The 13203-nt window shown below is 37.0% G+C and overlaps 1 protein-coding gene across 2 annotated transcripts in view; it reads left to right on the top strand.

Annotated features, from left to right (window-relative positions):
• The window catches only part of tox (thymocyte selection-associated high mobility group box), a 55668-nt gene that overhangs the window by 28941 nt on the left and 13524 nt on the right, over positions 1-13203 (top strand). For both annotated transcript variants that reach the window (XM_030161070.1, XM_030161071.1), the window contains 4 exons: positions 2494-2778; positions 10850-11095; positions 12556-12789; positions 12884-12964. In XM_030161070.1, coding sequence (XP_030016930.1) covers positions 2494-2778; positions 10850-11095; positions 12556-12789; positions 12884-12964 — 846 coding nt within the window. The remainder of the gene's footprint in view (positions 1-2493; positions 2779-10849; positions 11096-12555; positions 12790-12883; positions 12965-13203) is intronic.

Below are 13203 nucleotides of genomic sequence, written 5' to 3'. Positions count from 1 at the left end.
TCATTTTTTTTGTTGAACCAATTAATATATTAACTAGTCTGTAGCAGTACTTTTCTTCATTTGTCCATGTCAGTCTCCCTTCATACTCGTCTTTAATGTTGTAGATGTTGTGAATTGTAACTGTTTATTCCAGATTATTTTTCCTTTTCCTTTGTGAGCCACGCCATCATGATCTGAACTGAACTGTGAATTTGGAGAACGTTTAGATCCCCTGATGTTGTGTCAATTCAGTGGCAGGCTGCTTAGTTAAATAGGTGGAGTGACCCTTAAAATATACACCTATTACCATGTGTAGTAAGTCAGAAAAATAGAGCTCCTGTCCATGAAGTGGCGGGCACTGCTGTGTGGTATTGGAACATGGTGAAATGACTAAATTCTTGAGTACTCGTACAGATCGTTATTTGTCATCTCTGGAGCCACATCACCGTCAGTTCGTTGGTCACAGTGTAGCATGACGGAGAGGTGTGGGCTCCTGCTGCATCTCATCTGTAGAGTCACTGACTTCTGATCATTAACACAGAACTAGAGTTACTGCTTTTTTCTTTACATGTGACACTGGCACTTAAACGTTTAATTTAAAGCTCTTTTACTTAGCAGATTTTGCAAACCAGAGGCCTAACTGTCTCATGGAAAAAACCTTGTCAGCATTTCCCATCCTAACTAGTCCACATGTAGATATCTGAGTCATCACCACAGAATGAGGTCACCTGTAACAACATAAGACACTATATAAGGGTAAGAGAACACAGCAGCAGCGCATATATATACCCAACCCAAAAATGTAATGTCCCCATAAACAAATGGTCATATAGCGCAGTAATCCTCCATTAAACACTCTGCCAGTGAAAGAAATTCAGTCCAGATGGTCATCAAACCAGATGTCGAACCAGAATAACCTTGTAGAACACAAAGGAGTCCATAGTTTGGTCTTTGGTCTCTGACATTTTGTCTCACAGACATTTTGTCCTTCTGACTTAGCAGGTAAAGGCTTTCATAGTTGATGAAAATGTGTAAATGTGTTTCAACAACACCTTTAAATATGATGCGCTTGTTTGAGTTTCCACCAGTTATTAAAGAGCTTTGCTTGTTCTTTCCACCGGCACTGTGACTGGTATTATCTTAAGCACATGTGTTTGTCTTTACATTTTACCACAGGAAATTCCAAGTACTTTTGAACAAAATACCTTGAAAAACCATTGTAAACAGTTTTTTGCTGCTCTATGGAGCTCTGAAACGAGGGACTACTTAATTTACAGTAGAGCCCTGAGTGATGCAATGATGGATTTGTAATTATTAATTTGGGTTTTCTATGACTGAGAAATTATTTATCCGTAAATTAATGACATATGCAATAAATATAGCTTTTTGTTAAAAATCTGTTGTAAAGTGAAAAAACGCACATTGACATAAGTAAAAGACACGGCATGCAAAAATGCATTTCTGTATCTGAACTGCTTCACTTGAACTGCATGTGCATCGTCAGTCTCCAGCACACATCTTTTGTTCCACATTTTATTTTAAACTGCTGAAACTATCGACTCACAACTTGGTTCACTACAGCAACCTGTCACATAGACATCACATAACTCAACACGTAACACATCAGTCAGCTCACAAGTCATGCAACTCATAACTCACCACTGCACGAGTTAAGGCAGAAAAGAATCAGAGAGAGACACGGAGAGAGATGAAAGAGAAATCGAGGGTGAGATTAGAAGAGCAAGAGAGCAAAAGAAGGGTGAGAAGAAGGACGGTGAGAGATGAAGAGCAAAAAAAAGAGAAGGAGAGGAGAGACTGGTGTGTCCAGCCAAGCAGAAAAGGCTGTCAGTCTCTATAAAAGATCTCCTCTGTCAGATTAGTATGAGAGGGCTTCTCTCTCTTTCATTCCCTTGCCTCGTGTCTCTCATTCTTCTCTCTCACTCCATTTCACTCTTCATGTCATGTCTCCCTCTCATTTGTCTTTGCTCTCAGAATAATTCATTAGCATATATGAGCCTTTTTTATCATGTCAGATTACCACAGATGGTTTTTTTTTTTTTACACACAAAGGCTAACCCACGTGTATTGTCTTTTGTTCATATAAAAGTGTAGCTGCAAATGAGTGACTATATGTTGTCTCAAGGCTGAGCATAACATTAGTGATAATTAGGCTGTAATAAGGGATCTGGATGAGGATGACTGACTGTGAGGTAATAGTGATGGGCACTTTTTATATCTGTTCCATTTATTATCTGTGTAATGGATCATGAAACTATGGACTCCTTTAATCTTTAACTCTGTCGTTCTTTTTGATTTTATGATTGTGAGCTCTAGTGATAATTAATAAGTCAATATTTTCTTGTTCCAGCTCTTTAAATTTGAACTTGCTATCCTTAAAACATATCACCTTGGTTTTGAGAAACACCATTTTCAGACATTTTATATGCCAAACAACAAATCAATAAAGGTGTTTTCCATTGGTTTCTGTTCTCATGTTTTTTTTTGGCTTTCCAGTCCTACTCCGTGGGCAATTTGGGTGACGACGACTTCAACATCCCGCCCATCACTCCTCCCACTCTGCCAGACCACATGCTGCCCCCACATCTCCCCCATGATGCCCCCTCTGGGCCCTACCATCCTCTGGACCCCCCGTCCAGCTCAGCTCCACACCACCCCTACCAGCTGCAGGGTATGGACCTGCCTGGCATGCCCGGAGGTCAGGACGGTGCAGCGATGTTGAGCCAAGACGGTGGTACATTCAGCCCAGATGGCGGCCCAATGACCAGTACCCTATCAGTGGTGAGTGTGTTTCTTGGATTTGAGGTCGTAAAGTTTCAGTACATAATGGGAAAATTTGCTTAAAATAAAAAAAAAAAAAAAGAAATGGTGGCAGCGAAATATACAGCGCCTCTTCACTCAAATCAGCAGCCATTGTCTGGGGGGTAGATAAAAAATTGCAGGCTATGTGTGCTTGTATTTTGTGAAATCATAATGCATTTCATTGGTCACATGTCATAAGAAGGACAAAACACACTCACGTCCATAGCAAAAAAAATACTCAATACAATACTCATATTCTGCAATATGTGGGAGTCAATAATAATCTCCTAATTTTAGCAAGGTGATTAAATGTTTGTACAAAAAAACATATCAAACACAAGTATCTTATAAAGCATCTTTTTATCCAGATTTGCCTCATGTATCATCACATTTGTAGCTCTCTATAGACCCCCTTTTACTGTGCACCTCAAACTGAATATTTCCTTGGAGCAACAATATTTGTAATTTTGCAGCAATCATCACTCTTTTTTTCATATTGATTGGAAAGATCTGAATTAACACACTGATAATCCTCTCACCTCCTGAACTGTTTTTGTCTCATTTGACTCATCTTCTTCTCAAGTTTGGTTAACCAGGCTAACTAGGTTGACTACCTGCATGCTAACCGGATGCAGTCAGTTCATTAGTGATGTACCGCTGAACCTTGTAAAACTTTAGTTCCAGAATTTAATTCTAGACATGTGTATACCAAATCAAGAAAGCTTAACATTGTGTACCCAGTAATATGAGATGAATGTAGTGTTACATCTGTACTGTACTGTAAAGACTTTTCAGTTTTAGTAATGACTGAGAAAGTGGTAGTTAAAAATGTGTGACATTACAAATCCTGACCTTTAGTTTGCTAAGCTACACAATTGAGCACCTGCTTAGAAGAAGTTCAAAGGCTCTGTACACCCACACATGTTTTCAGCCACTCTATCTGGTTTGACCTCTTTTCAAGATATAATCAAACGGGCTAGCTCAGATACTTAAAAGAAATTTTAACGTGCAAGTTGTCCCACCTTAAGAGATTCAACAAAAGAGGAAAGGAATTAAGCAGATGTTAATTAAGCACAGCTTGTGCACAACTACAGTACCCAGGTTATACCAAGGATTAGTGGCCAGTGTATTCACTTCTGAAGGCAGCAAAAAACTGTGTGCAGTTTCCACTTTATTTTCACCTTTGTGGAACTTAATGTTTTACAAACTTTCCAAAGCATAGTGAAGGAACAGAGAGCTGAAGAGTTCAACCTGAGGAAGTTATTGTAAGTTATTAGCCTCCCTATACTTTTACTTTTTTCTTACCTTTTTACTTACTTTTATTTACCTTTATTTAACATGTTCTTTTAAATGACAAGGAAATTGTTTCCACATCATAATGAAACTGTAATCTAAGGTAGACATAAATATTTAGAATTAATTCTGTTAGAATCGAAGATGGTGTCACCGTTCGTACAAAATAAAGGCTACAAAAAAGCAAAAATATATGAAACATAGTGTGACAGAACCAATGGAGGTAATTCATTTGATAGTACCTGTTCAGCAGAGGCACGTCATCTTGGTTTTATTGGACTTTGAAAAGCAGGAAAGAAGAGTACGGTAATTTCAATGAAAATGTCACAGAATAGAATGCAGGATGGGAAAAATGGACATGAAATATCATGATGAAGTGCAGTTCAAAGTTTCATCAAATCTAATGCACAGCAGCAAAATCAGTCAAAGGCGCTGGAGGACAGATGAGTGTCAAGAGGGTTTGTGTTATTCCAAATGGAGTCGCTCCTCATGAGGTCTTTTGCAAATGCATTGTTGACATTATTTGCAGTTAGAAAATGGTAGCACTCCTCATGTACAGCTGCACTAACATGTGGTCATTGATTAGCTTAAGGGAGGCATTTCATCCCCAGTCTCTTAAACTATCAAGCTTTGCAGAAGCTCTAAACTGCTGCCAGAATTAGCCTCTATAGCCATATGTTTGTCAAACTATCACCATCAAACACAGTAAGTGAGTGTACAGATGGGCAGCAGAGAAGTGCATTATGTCGCTGGAGTGGACTGAGAAATTTCTCAGATGTTATGAGATTTGTCACAAAAACTAGTCACCAATGAAATCATTGTGGGATTATTTCAAGATGCCCAGATACTGTGAAGAAACCACAAACTGAGGACAAAGAAAGTGTATTCATTCAGTGCATTTCATAAACAAAGAAATTCAGCACATTTTACACTAACAAAAGCAACATTCAGAGGAAAATAAAATCAAAGTGCTCATAGAACTATTGGAAATGTGCAGAAAAAAAGGAAATACAACACACATGAAATGATGAGAGAAATACAGTTAATAGATTGCAAATATGAATACATAAATCAGTTGGTTGTCAACTATTGAATTAATCATCTATTATTTTGATTATCATTTAAAGTATGATTAGTATTTTCTGGTTTCATTCCTCTATGAAATAAACTGTACATCTTTGTTGTGGATTAAACAAGTCCACTGAGGATTTTGTCTTGATTTGACCCTTTTAGATCAACATATAGAGTAATCAAACCAAAAATACAGTATCTTGCAATTAAAATAATAATAATAATTAATTAAAGAACTTGTGGACTTTAAAAAAACTCAAATATGAGATCTTCTGGCAGGTGGCTCCATTTGCTAAATGCAACATGTTTCTTTTGGTCTCTAAGCTTCATCAGCTGACCTGAGTCAATATTAATACACAAGCGATTAACAGGGTACTGTTTTCACTTCTGACAGTTATATGTTCAGATGGACTGTCTCTGTAAGTGTCAAAGCTAATGTGATGTAACTCATAAGAAGTAAAGTGAGTATTTCAGTTGGTTCTGGGGTTTAGCTGACAGCCAACGGATGTGTTTTAACTAAACTCTTTGATATGTTTTTCAGTGTAACTGTGAAACAGGATGTAGCCCAGGGCACTGTTATTTGAAGGCCAATCATGGCAGCGGGTCGATGTGACATTTTCCTCATATTTAAAATCTTCATTTCACAGTAAAGTGAAAATCTTGCTTTTAGCTGTGACATTCAGATGTGGCTGACTGTGTCATACAGTAAAGAAATGAAAGCCAGATCTCAGACGGAGTTACTGAGAAACTGGTTATTCAGAGGGGGGACACAGGTCTGTGTGTTTGAGGCTCTGTAATACAGACTTCTCCCATTTTATTAAAAATGAAACTTTCTCACCTCCCACTCTTGATCTTTGAATCTGTCTGTGTTGGCTCCATCTCCATATTAAATCTAACAGCCTTAATATTAAGTGTCTGTTTGACACAATATAAGCTCTGATTGTATTTGAATAGACTATTTTAATGACTTTTCATTCAGTTTAGATTTTTTCCCTTTTTGTTTAAGTGTGATGAAGTGAAATGTGGAACAGTAAATTATTAAATTTTCAATCTGTGTCACCATCTCCTACCTTTTCTTTTTCTCTCCCTCTCTCTCTCTCCTGCTCTACCTTGCCTTTATATTCTCATACTAACATACATTTACTCCCCGTCCGTGAATTATGGTTGCCTAGCAACCGCTCCTGGCTCAGCCTAATCGGGGCGGGGGCCTCGAAAGACTCAAGTCAATGTGTGCATTTTTTCCACTGCAGGAGTAATGTGTTTCAGTTGATATTAAGATGTGCACTGCCCTTTTTAAAATCTGGACGGCCATCTTTAAAGGCTGACCGTCCACAGTTATTAACACAAAGAAAATTAATTTGTGCCTCCTCTTAGCTGATGATTTACTTTAATTACTTCTAAACTGGAAACTTGATTTTTAACTATAGTGATCAACAAATTTCTTTTTTCTCTCATGTACAGCTGGAACACAGTAGGTGCCTGTGGCCATTAAAGAAAATAAAAGAAATCTTTAGTGGAAATGTTGGATTTACAGCAGCAGCAGGAAATGACATGTAGAAATCTGCACATGTAATCGTTGTTTCTTTTAAAATGATATGCAACCAATGCCATGTGTGTAGGAGATTTAACTGTCACTGAATCATAAATGGACGCAAACACTAACAATAAAACAGACAAACAGAAGAAACCTAGTAATAAGCAAATATGGCTATTTAAGCAAATGTATTTCAGCGTTCAGAGATTTTCCAGTTCAGGCCATTGTTTTGGTCGTATATCTGATGGCAGTGTGTTCAGATCTGGAACAGCTGACTGGCCAAATGTTTTTTTCTGTGTGTTTTCTAGATTAAGTCTCTACAACTGCTAGACTTGTGGCTCCTTTGCTGCTATATTTTAAAATTAGACGAGACAATGCACATCTCTACATTTATGTAAATGTGCCATTTTTGCCAATTGGGTAATTTTTCACAGCAGATACTGAACAGGCATCATGACAAATAAAGTAAATTAGGAAAAGCTGTGATCATATATGTATATGTTGTAAGAACATCAAGTAATTTTAAACAAATATAGATCAGTTTTATTTCTATTTCAGGGGCAAAATCATTCACACACTAAAATTCAGTTTGATATGTGAGATTTGTAAAATTCTTCAAATGAATACCTTTACCCATTTGACTCAAATCTGTAGTGGTGCCTTTTGAACGACTGCTGAACCAACATTTCCAAAATGTGTTCGTATAAGGACATTATAGGTTTCTTGACCTCAAATGGTTACTCAACAAGAAAAATTTTATCTAATTACCGAAGACAGATTATGAACAGCAAAGAGGATGTTATAAGTTGTAAATACTGGAGGTTAGTGCTGATGGTCTTGTCGTAATAAACACTAAATATCAATAATTTTCCTAAAAGCAAATTGTTCCCTCACATCATTTGGCTGCTTTGTTTTTATTTATGCATTTAGTAATTATTAATGTAACTATTTGTGTTTATTGACCTTTTCACTTGTCTGACTGGTGATCAATACTCTGACCACATCTAGGGGAGTTTGTTTGTGTGTGTATTAAATAATAATGAGCTGCATAAACACTGAAATACAGCTCAATGTTCCTGACTTTCAACACTGGTTACTCATGAAATTCTTTCACTGCATTGATCTGATATTTAATGCTGAGTAAGGTTGACCAACTGATTAAATATTACCAAAATCACAATATGGTCCAGTGCAGTATTCAGCTTGCAGGAGCTGCTGTTTTTGGTGATGGTAAAAAAGTATCACAACATCAACAGCACTCATTATAAATAAGGCATTGTGATTTTACAGACATGGTTGTTTGTAGGGCTGCACCTGATGATTATTTTTCATTGTTGATTGATCTTATTAATTTCTCCCTTAATGGATTCATTGTATGGTCTATAAAATGTTACAAAATGGTGGAAAACCCCAGATGAGATCCTCAAATATCTTATTTCATCCACAACAAAGGTGGAAATGCAGTGTACTCTTTTAAAAAGAAACCGGAAAATAGTTAAAGTTTGAGCTGCTGGAGTATGAGAATTTGAATTTATTTTTCTCAAAAAAAAAGTCTTAAGTCAATGATCAGAAATCCATGTATTTTACAACATAAATCCATCATTGACCCCATACTTATTTTCAACAGTGAGTCTCTTTGACCACTTAATCAGTTTGTTTAATTTGTCATTTTTAGGCTTTGTGTCAAGAGTAAGACGGGATGGTAAATTTCACTCCTATTCTCTTGATATTGAAATCAGTCATGAATCACACACAAAATTAGTCAGTTGTTACTCAGCCGGGTTTTATGAGGGGTTTCCCCGTCTATTATTCTTACTCAATCACCAGAGCCCTTTTCTAGCCCCGAATAGGAATCTCCAAAAACACACGTTCCCATTGCAAATACCTATAGTCACGAACATTTTAACGTGCGGTAATCGTGCTTTTCGCCCACGATGCTGAAGCTGTGTGACCTTTTGACCTATTCTTCCGATCAGCATATACCACAAAAACAACCGATGAAATATACGTTCACTATAAATTTTTTTTTTTTGTATTTTTTTTTTTTATGTTTTACCCAGCATGTAATTTTTTAGCGTGTTTAAGTTTATGCCTGCTTTTCACCCTCAGGTAGACAGATTTTTCAGGAAAAAGAATAAAGATTTTTACTTCTGTTGTGTCTTTATAGAATTCCTATTAAGGAATATAAGCTGTCAGAGGTGAACAAAACCTCAGCTTTCTGGGAAACTATTACAAACCAATGTTAAAACAGTCTACTAATATGACATTTACCAAAGTAATGACCCGACCAGCACCAAACCTCAGCTTTAATTTTCCTCTGTTCCCACCAGCTTGCACGTCAATCTGAAACGTCTTCCATGTCAGAGAAATGTCAGTGTCGTTCCATTTAAATACCACAACAGCATTCAGAAGCTGCTGCCGGTAACAGAGTTCAGGTAATATGTTCCCAAGAGGGGCACAGCACAGAACACCACATCCGTTATTATTCGGTGCTTATTGAGAGGAAACCATAAACACGTATCAACAAACTCCATTTCTCACATTTGTCATAGAAGGTGTCAAAAGTTCCCATGTTGAGGGTGTTTGCAATGATAACTTTTGTTTTCCTGAGAAATGGTCAGAAAATCACAAAAGACACATTTTCGCAAAGACGGGTTGAAGGTGAATTCAGGGTGTGAGGCTTTCGGAGAACACAGCCAGACATAGGCACAGCTCATAAAAAGGAGGATTTACACCTCAAAATATACCATAAAATAAAAACAGTCTACATCTATTGGCCCCAGAAGTGATGATTTATTTATATATTTTTTTTCATGCGTTATTTAAATTAAAATATTAATTAAAATATAGTATACAATGCATCAAATTTATATTTTATACATATATGCCCAGTTTATGGGTTACTCTAGTTATGATGACATTTTGTTCAATTTTATCTGAGATTTATTTCATTCAGTGTCTGTCAGGAGACATTTGTTTAATAAGACAAGAGCCTATAAAATATGCTGCATCTATGACACAGGTGTTGTGGTAAAACGCTGGTCAAGGCTGTCGCTTCACTTTATGTCCCGCACTAAATAATTTTCTGACACGTTATTGAGGATGCACATGGGATTAAACCAGTACTTGTGTCTATATTTCTACACCTGTGGCTGCAGGATATGGCAGCTTCAACTAAAATTTAAAAAGATAAATAAAAAATCTCTTTATACATTCATATATGACTGGGCAATATATCAAGTTTATTCAATAATCTAGTTTTTGTTAAAAAGTGTGGGTTTTTCTTTTTTTTTAAGGCTCTTCTTGACATGTTTCTCCAGTCAATACTACCTACCATTAATATTTTTTAATGAATAATGCTCATTTTTTTGTAAAAACTATTAAGCATTATTTGTTGCAGCACCCTTTGAAGTGATGTTATTATTATTATTATTGTCCTTTGTATAGTTTTGATAGAGAAAAGTGTTCATGTTATGTTAATTTACACAGAAAAGAAATGAAATATCATGAATCATCCATAAAACTAGATTTATTTTTGTCTTTTTTGAGTGTTTTCAATTAATTTTATTTATTGTTTGCACATGTTACTAGTTTTTTTTTATTGACAATCAATATATTTCCCACCACAAACAGTCATTTTGACCTTCTTATTTTTTTTTTTTTTAACTCTTTTTCATTTTCATACATGAAAAAATAAAACAAAAAGTCATCAAATACAGAGCTTGTCCTATGTCCAAAAGGAAAAATATTGAATTAACACCTAAGATTCCTACTGCATTAAAGCACAGAAACACAACATTAATTAGAAAACACAGTATAAAAATCCTTTATTTTTACAATAGAAGCTTAATTTTTCCTGTAGTGTCGATGTGAGGTTATTAAATCTGTGTAGATCTTTAGATGAATAAATTGATCACAGTTTCTTTTCTGAAGATGGAAAATAAACCTTAAGCTCTTTAATGATACCACCCTGCAGAGAAATAAACTAACTTAACTCTGAGAAGGAAAATATTATGCAAGGTGTGTTGACATTTATTTCAAGAGGTTGTCATAACAATGTCAGGTTTGCAAATTCAGCTGTAACTTCAGTTTAAACCTCTCCCTGCCGTAAAAGCAGAATGAAATCTTATATTTTCTTTGTTCTTTGGACAGATGCAGCAGATGGTGAACTCTGATTCCCGGTTTACCAGCAGTCAGCAGCCAATCGAAGCAGCGCTCGGACCCAGGAGCCAATCGGGCATGAGCCAACAGAGTCAGCTGTCCACTATCAACCAATCCCAACTGGGCCTAAGCAGGAATTCCATTACCCATAATTCTCCCTCACCTCCTGGAAGTAAATCTACTACACCGTCTCCTTCCAGCTCGGCACATGAGGACGACAATGAAGATGCACTCAGGGTAATACACACACGTATAGTAGAACCCAAATGATTGCTGGAACGCAGTATGATATGATTCAGTGACTCCTACAAACCTGTGTGTGTGTGTCTGTGTCTATGTGTGTGTGTGGACAGTAGAGACCTGTTATGTTAATGCTATGTGTCATAATAGACACATTCTCTCTGCATATCAACTAGATGGAAATCGGCTCTCTCACTGTTAGGTGTCTCACAGCGAAACAACAATGTGCACCACACTGACTGCTCATATTCTGGGGAAATGAAACCATCACAGTACTGCTTTATCATTCTCATTACTTATGTATAGAAGAATAAGAGGTAAACAGACAACATTATAAGCCGGGATTCAGATAATAAAGGCTGCAAAAACAACTATTTGCATCTGTACAATGCCTTAAAAGTGTCTGCTTTTGTGCCGCCTGCCATTCAGCTGCACTCAACTGCTCTCGTGTCAGGGAAAACAAAACGGGAAAAAAATTACCATTCCCACTAAAATCTCAACTTAACACAATCACAATATCTGTCAAAATAATTGTAGTATGATTATTTACATGTTGTTCATCCCTATTATCAATTATAAAATCCAAATAGATTACTGTCTGTATTTTCAGTTAGTCCACCTCTTACCACTTCCTTTGTTGTAGCAGTGTTTTGTTACTTGTACATGTGTGGTTTGACAGTAATCATGTTGCCTTATACATAGATGATTTTTAGTTTTAACAGGCTATATTTCTTCACATGTTGTTTAATGATAATTCATGAGTGGTGGTGCCAACAGTGATTCAGTAGAATAATGAATAATGTAAAACAGACACATGATCTCACTGACTAATACATGACAAAATCAAGACATGGCTCAGCTGTCCGTTATGTGTTAACAGCCACTAAACTACTTCTGACCTGAAACAACAGGTCGTCTCCAGTTAGTGCAATTAATGTTTATTTTAGAGGTAATTCAGTCCTTATAATTTCCTCGTAGTTTTCTCAAATTTTCCGTGTTCTTTGATGTCATGTCTACGGAAAGTAGAAACTCGGGTGGTTACAGTTTTCATTAAGAGTTTCTTTCAAACCCAATTAAAATGTGCCCGTTATTCATTTATTGTTGCAAATTAAATGTTTAACACTCGCTCTAATAACTTCTCTGTAGACAGTTTTTACATTCTGTGAAGTGAGAGGTTAATTAAGTTTGGATGTGATGTCTTTGTTCTTTGTACTTGTCTTTGTACCAGCTGCTGCTAAATCGCAGGGTTCACTCCACAACTAATCTCATGAACTCCTTAGAAATGTACAGACTCTTAAAATATAGTGTTACCTACAGCAGCTGGTCTCCCTGAACTATACCTGAACTGATTTTGTTTTCTGATGTATACTCCTCATATTGTTTCTGTCCATCACTACTTCATTCCAGTGTACAATGTAAATCCTTTCTTAAACTCACTGCGATTCTCCTCTGAGCAGGTTAGTGGAGCAGAGAAGCGGCCAGCAGCGGTGGACATCACTAAGAAATCCAAGACACCAAAGAAGAAGAAGAGAAAGGACCCCAATGAGCCGGTGAAGCCAGTGTCTGCCTACGCCTTGTTCTTCAGGGACACCCAAGCAAACATCAAAGCCCAGAACCCCAATGCCACATTCGGGGAGGTGTCAAAGATCGTGGCCTCCATGTGGGATGGACTGGGAGAGGAACAGAAGCAGGTAGATTCTCTTCTTTAACACTCTTTAACACATCACACGGTGCTGACTGTACTCTTGTATTGAGGTCACATGTTTCTGCTCGTATCTGTCTCAGGTGTACAAGAAGAAAACAGAGACGGCCAAGAAGGAGTATCTGAAACAACTGGCGGCCTACAGGGCCAGTCTGGTCTCACAGGTACATAACTACTGGAAGCTGAAGCCAGTGTAGATGTCCCTGAAAGTGTAATAACACTAAGTGACCACCTGACACTTGGCTCCAAATATCCTAGCTCTAACACTACATTCACACTTTAGGTCGTAATCAATCAAAGTTCATTTATATAGTGGTCCCTCGTTTATCGCGGGGGTTACGTTCTGAAAATAACCCGCAATAGGTGAAATCCGCGAAGTAGTCAGCTTTATTTTTTACAATTA

Source organism: Sphaeramia orbicularis, chromosome 17 (assembly GCF_902148855.1).
Source record: "Sphaeramia orbicularis chromosome 17, fSphaOr1.1, whole genome shotgun sequence".
Taxonomy (NCBI): domain Eukaryota; kingdom Metazoa; phylum Chordata; class Actinopteri; order Kurtiformes; family Apogonidae; genus Sphaeramia; species Sphaeramia orbicularis.
The sequence above is the reverse complement of the archived record's forward strand: the minus strand, read 5'-3'. Positions and strand labels throughout refer to the sequence as shown.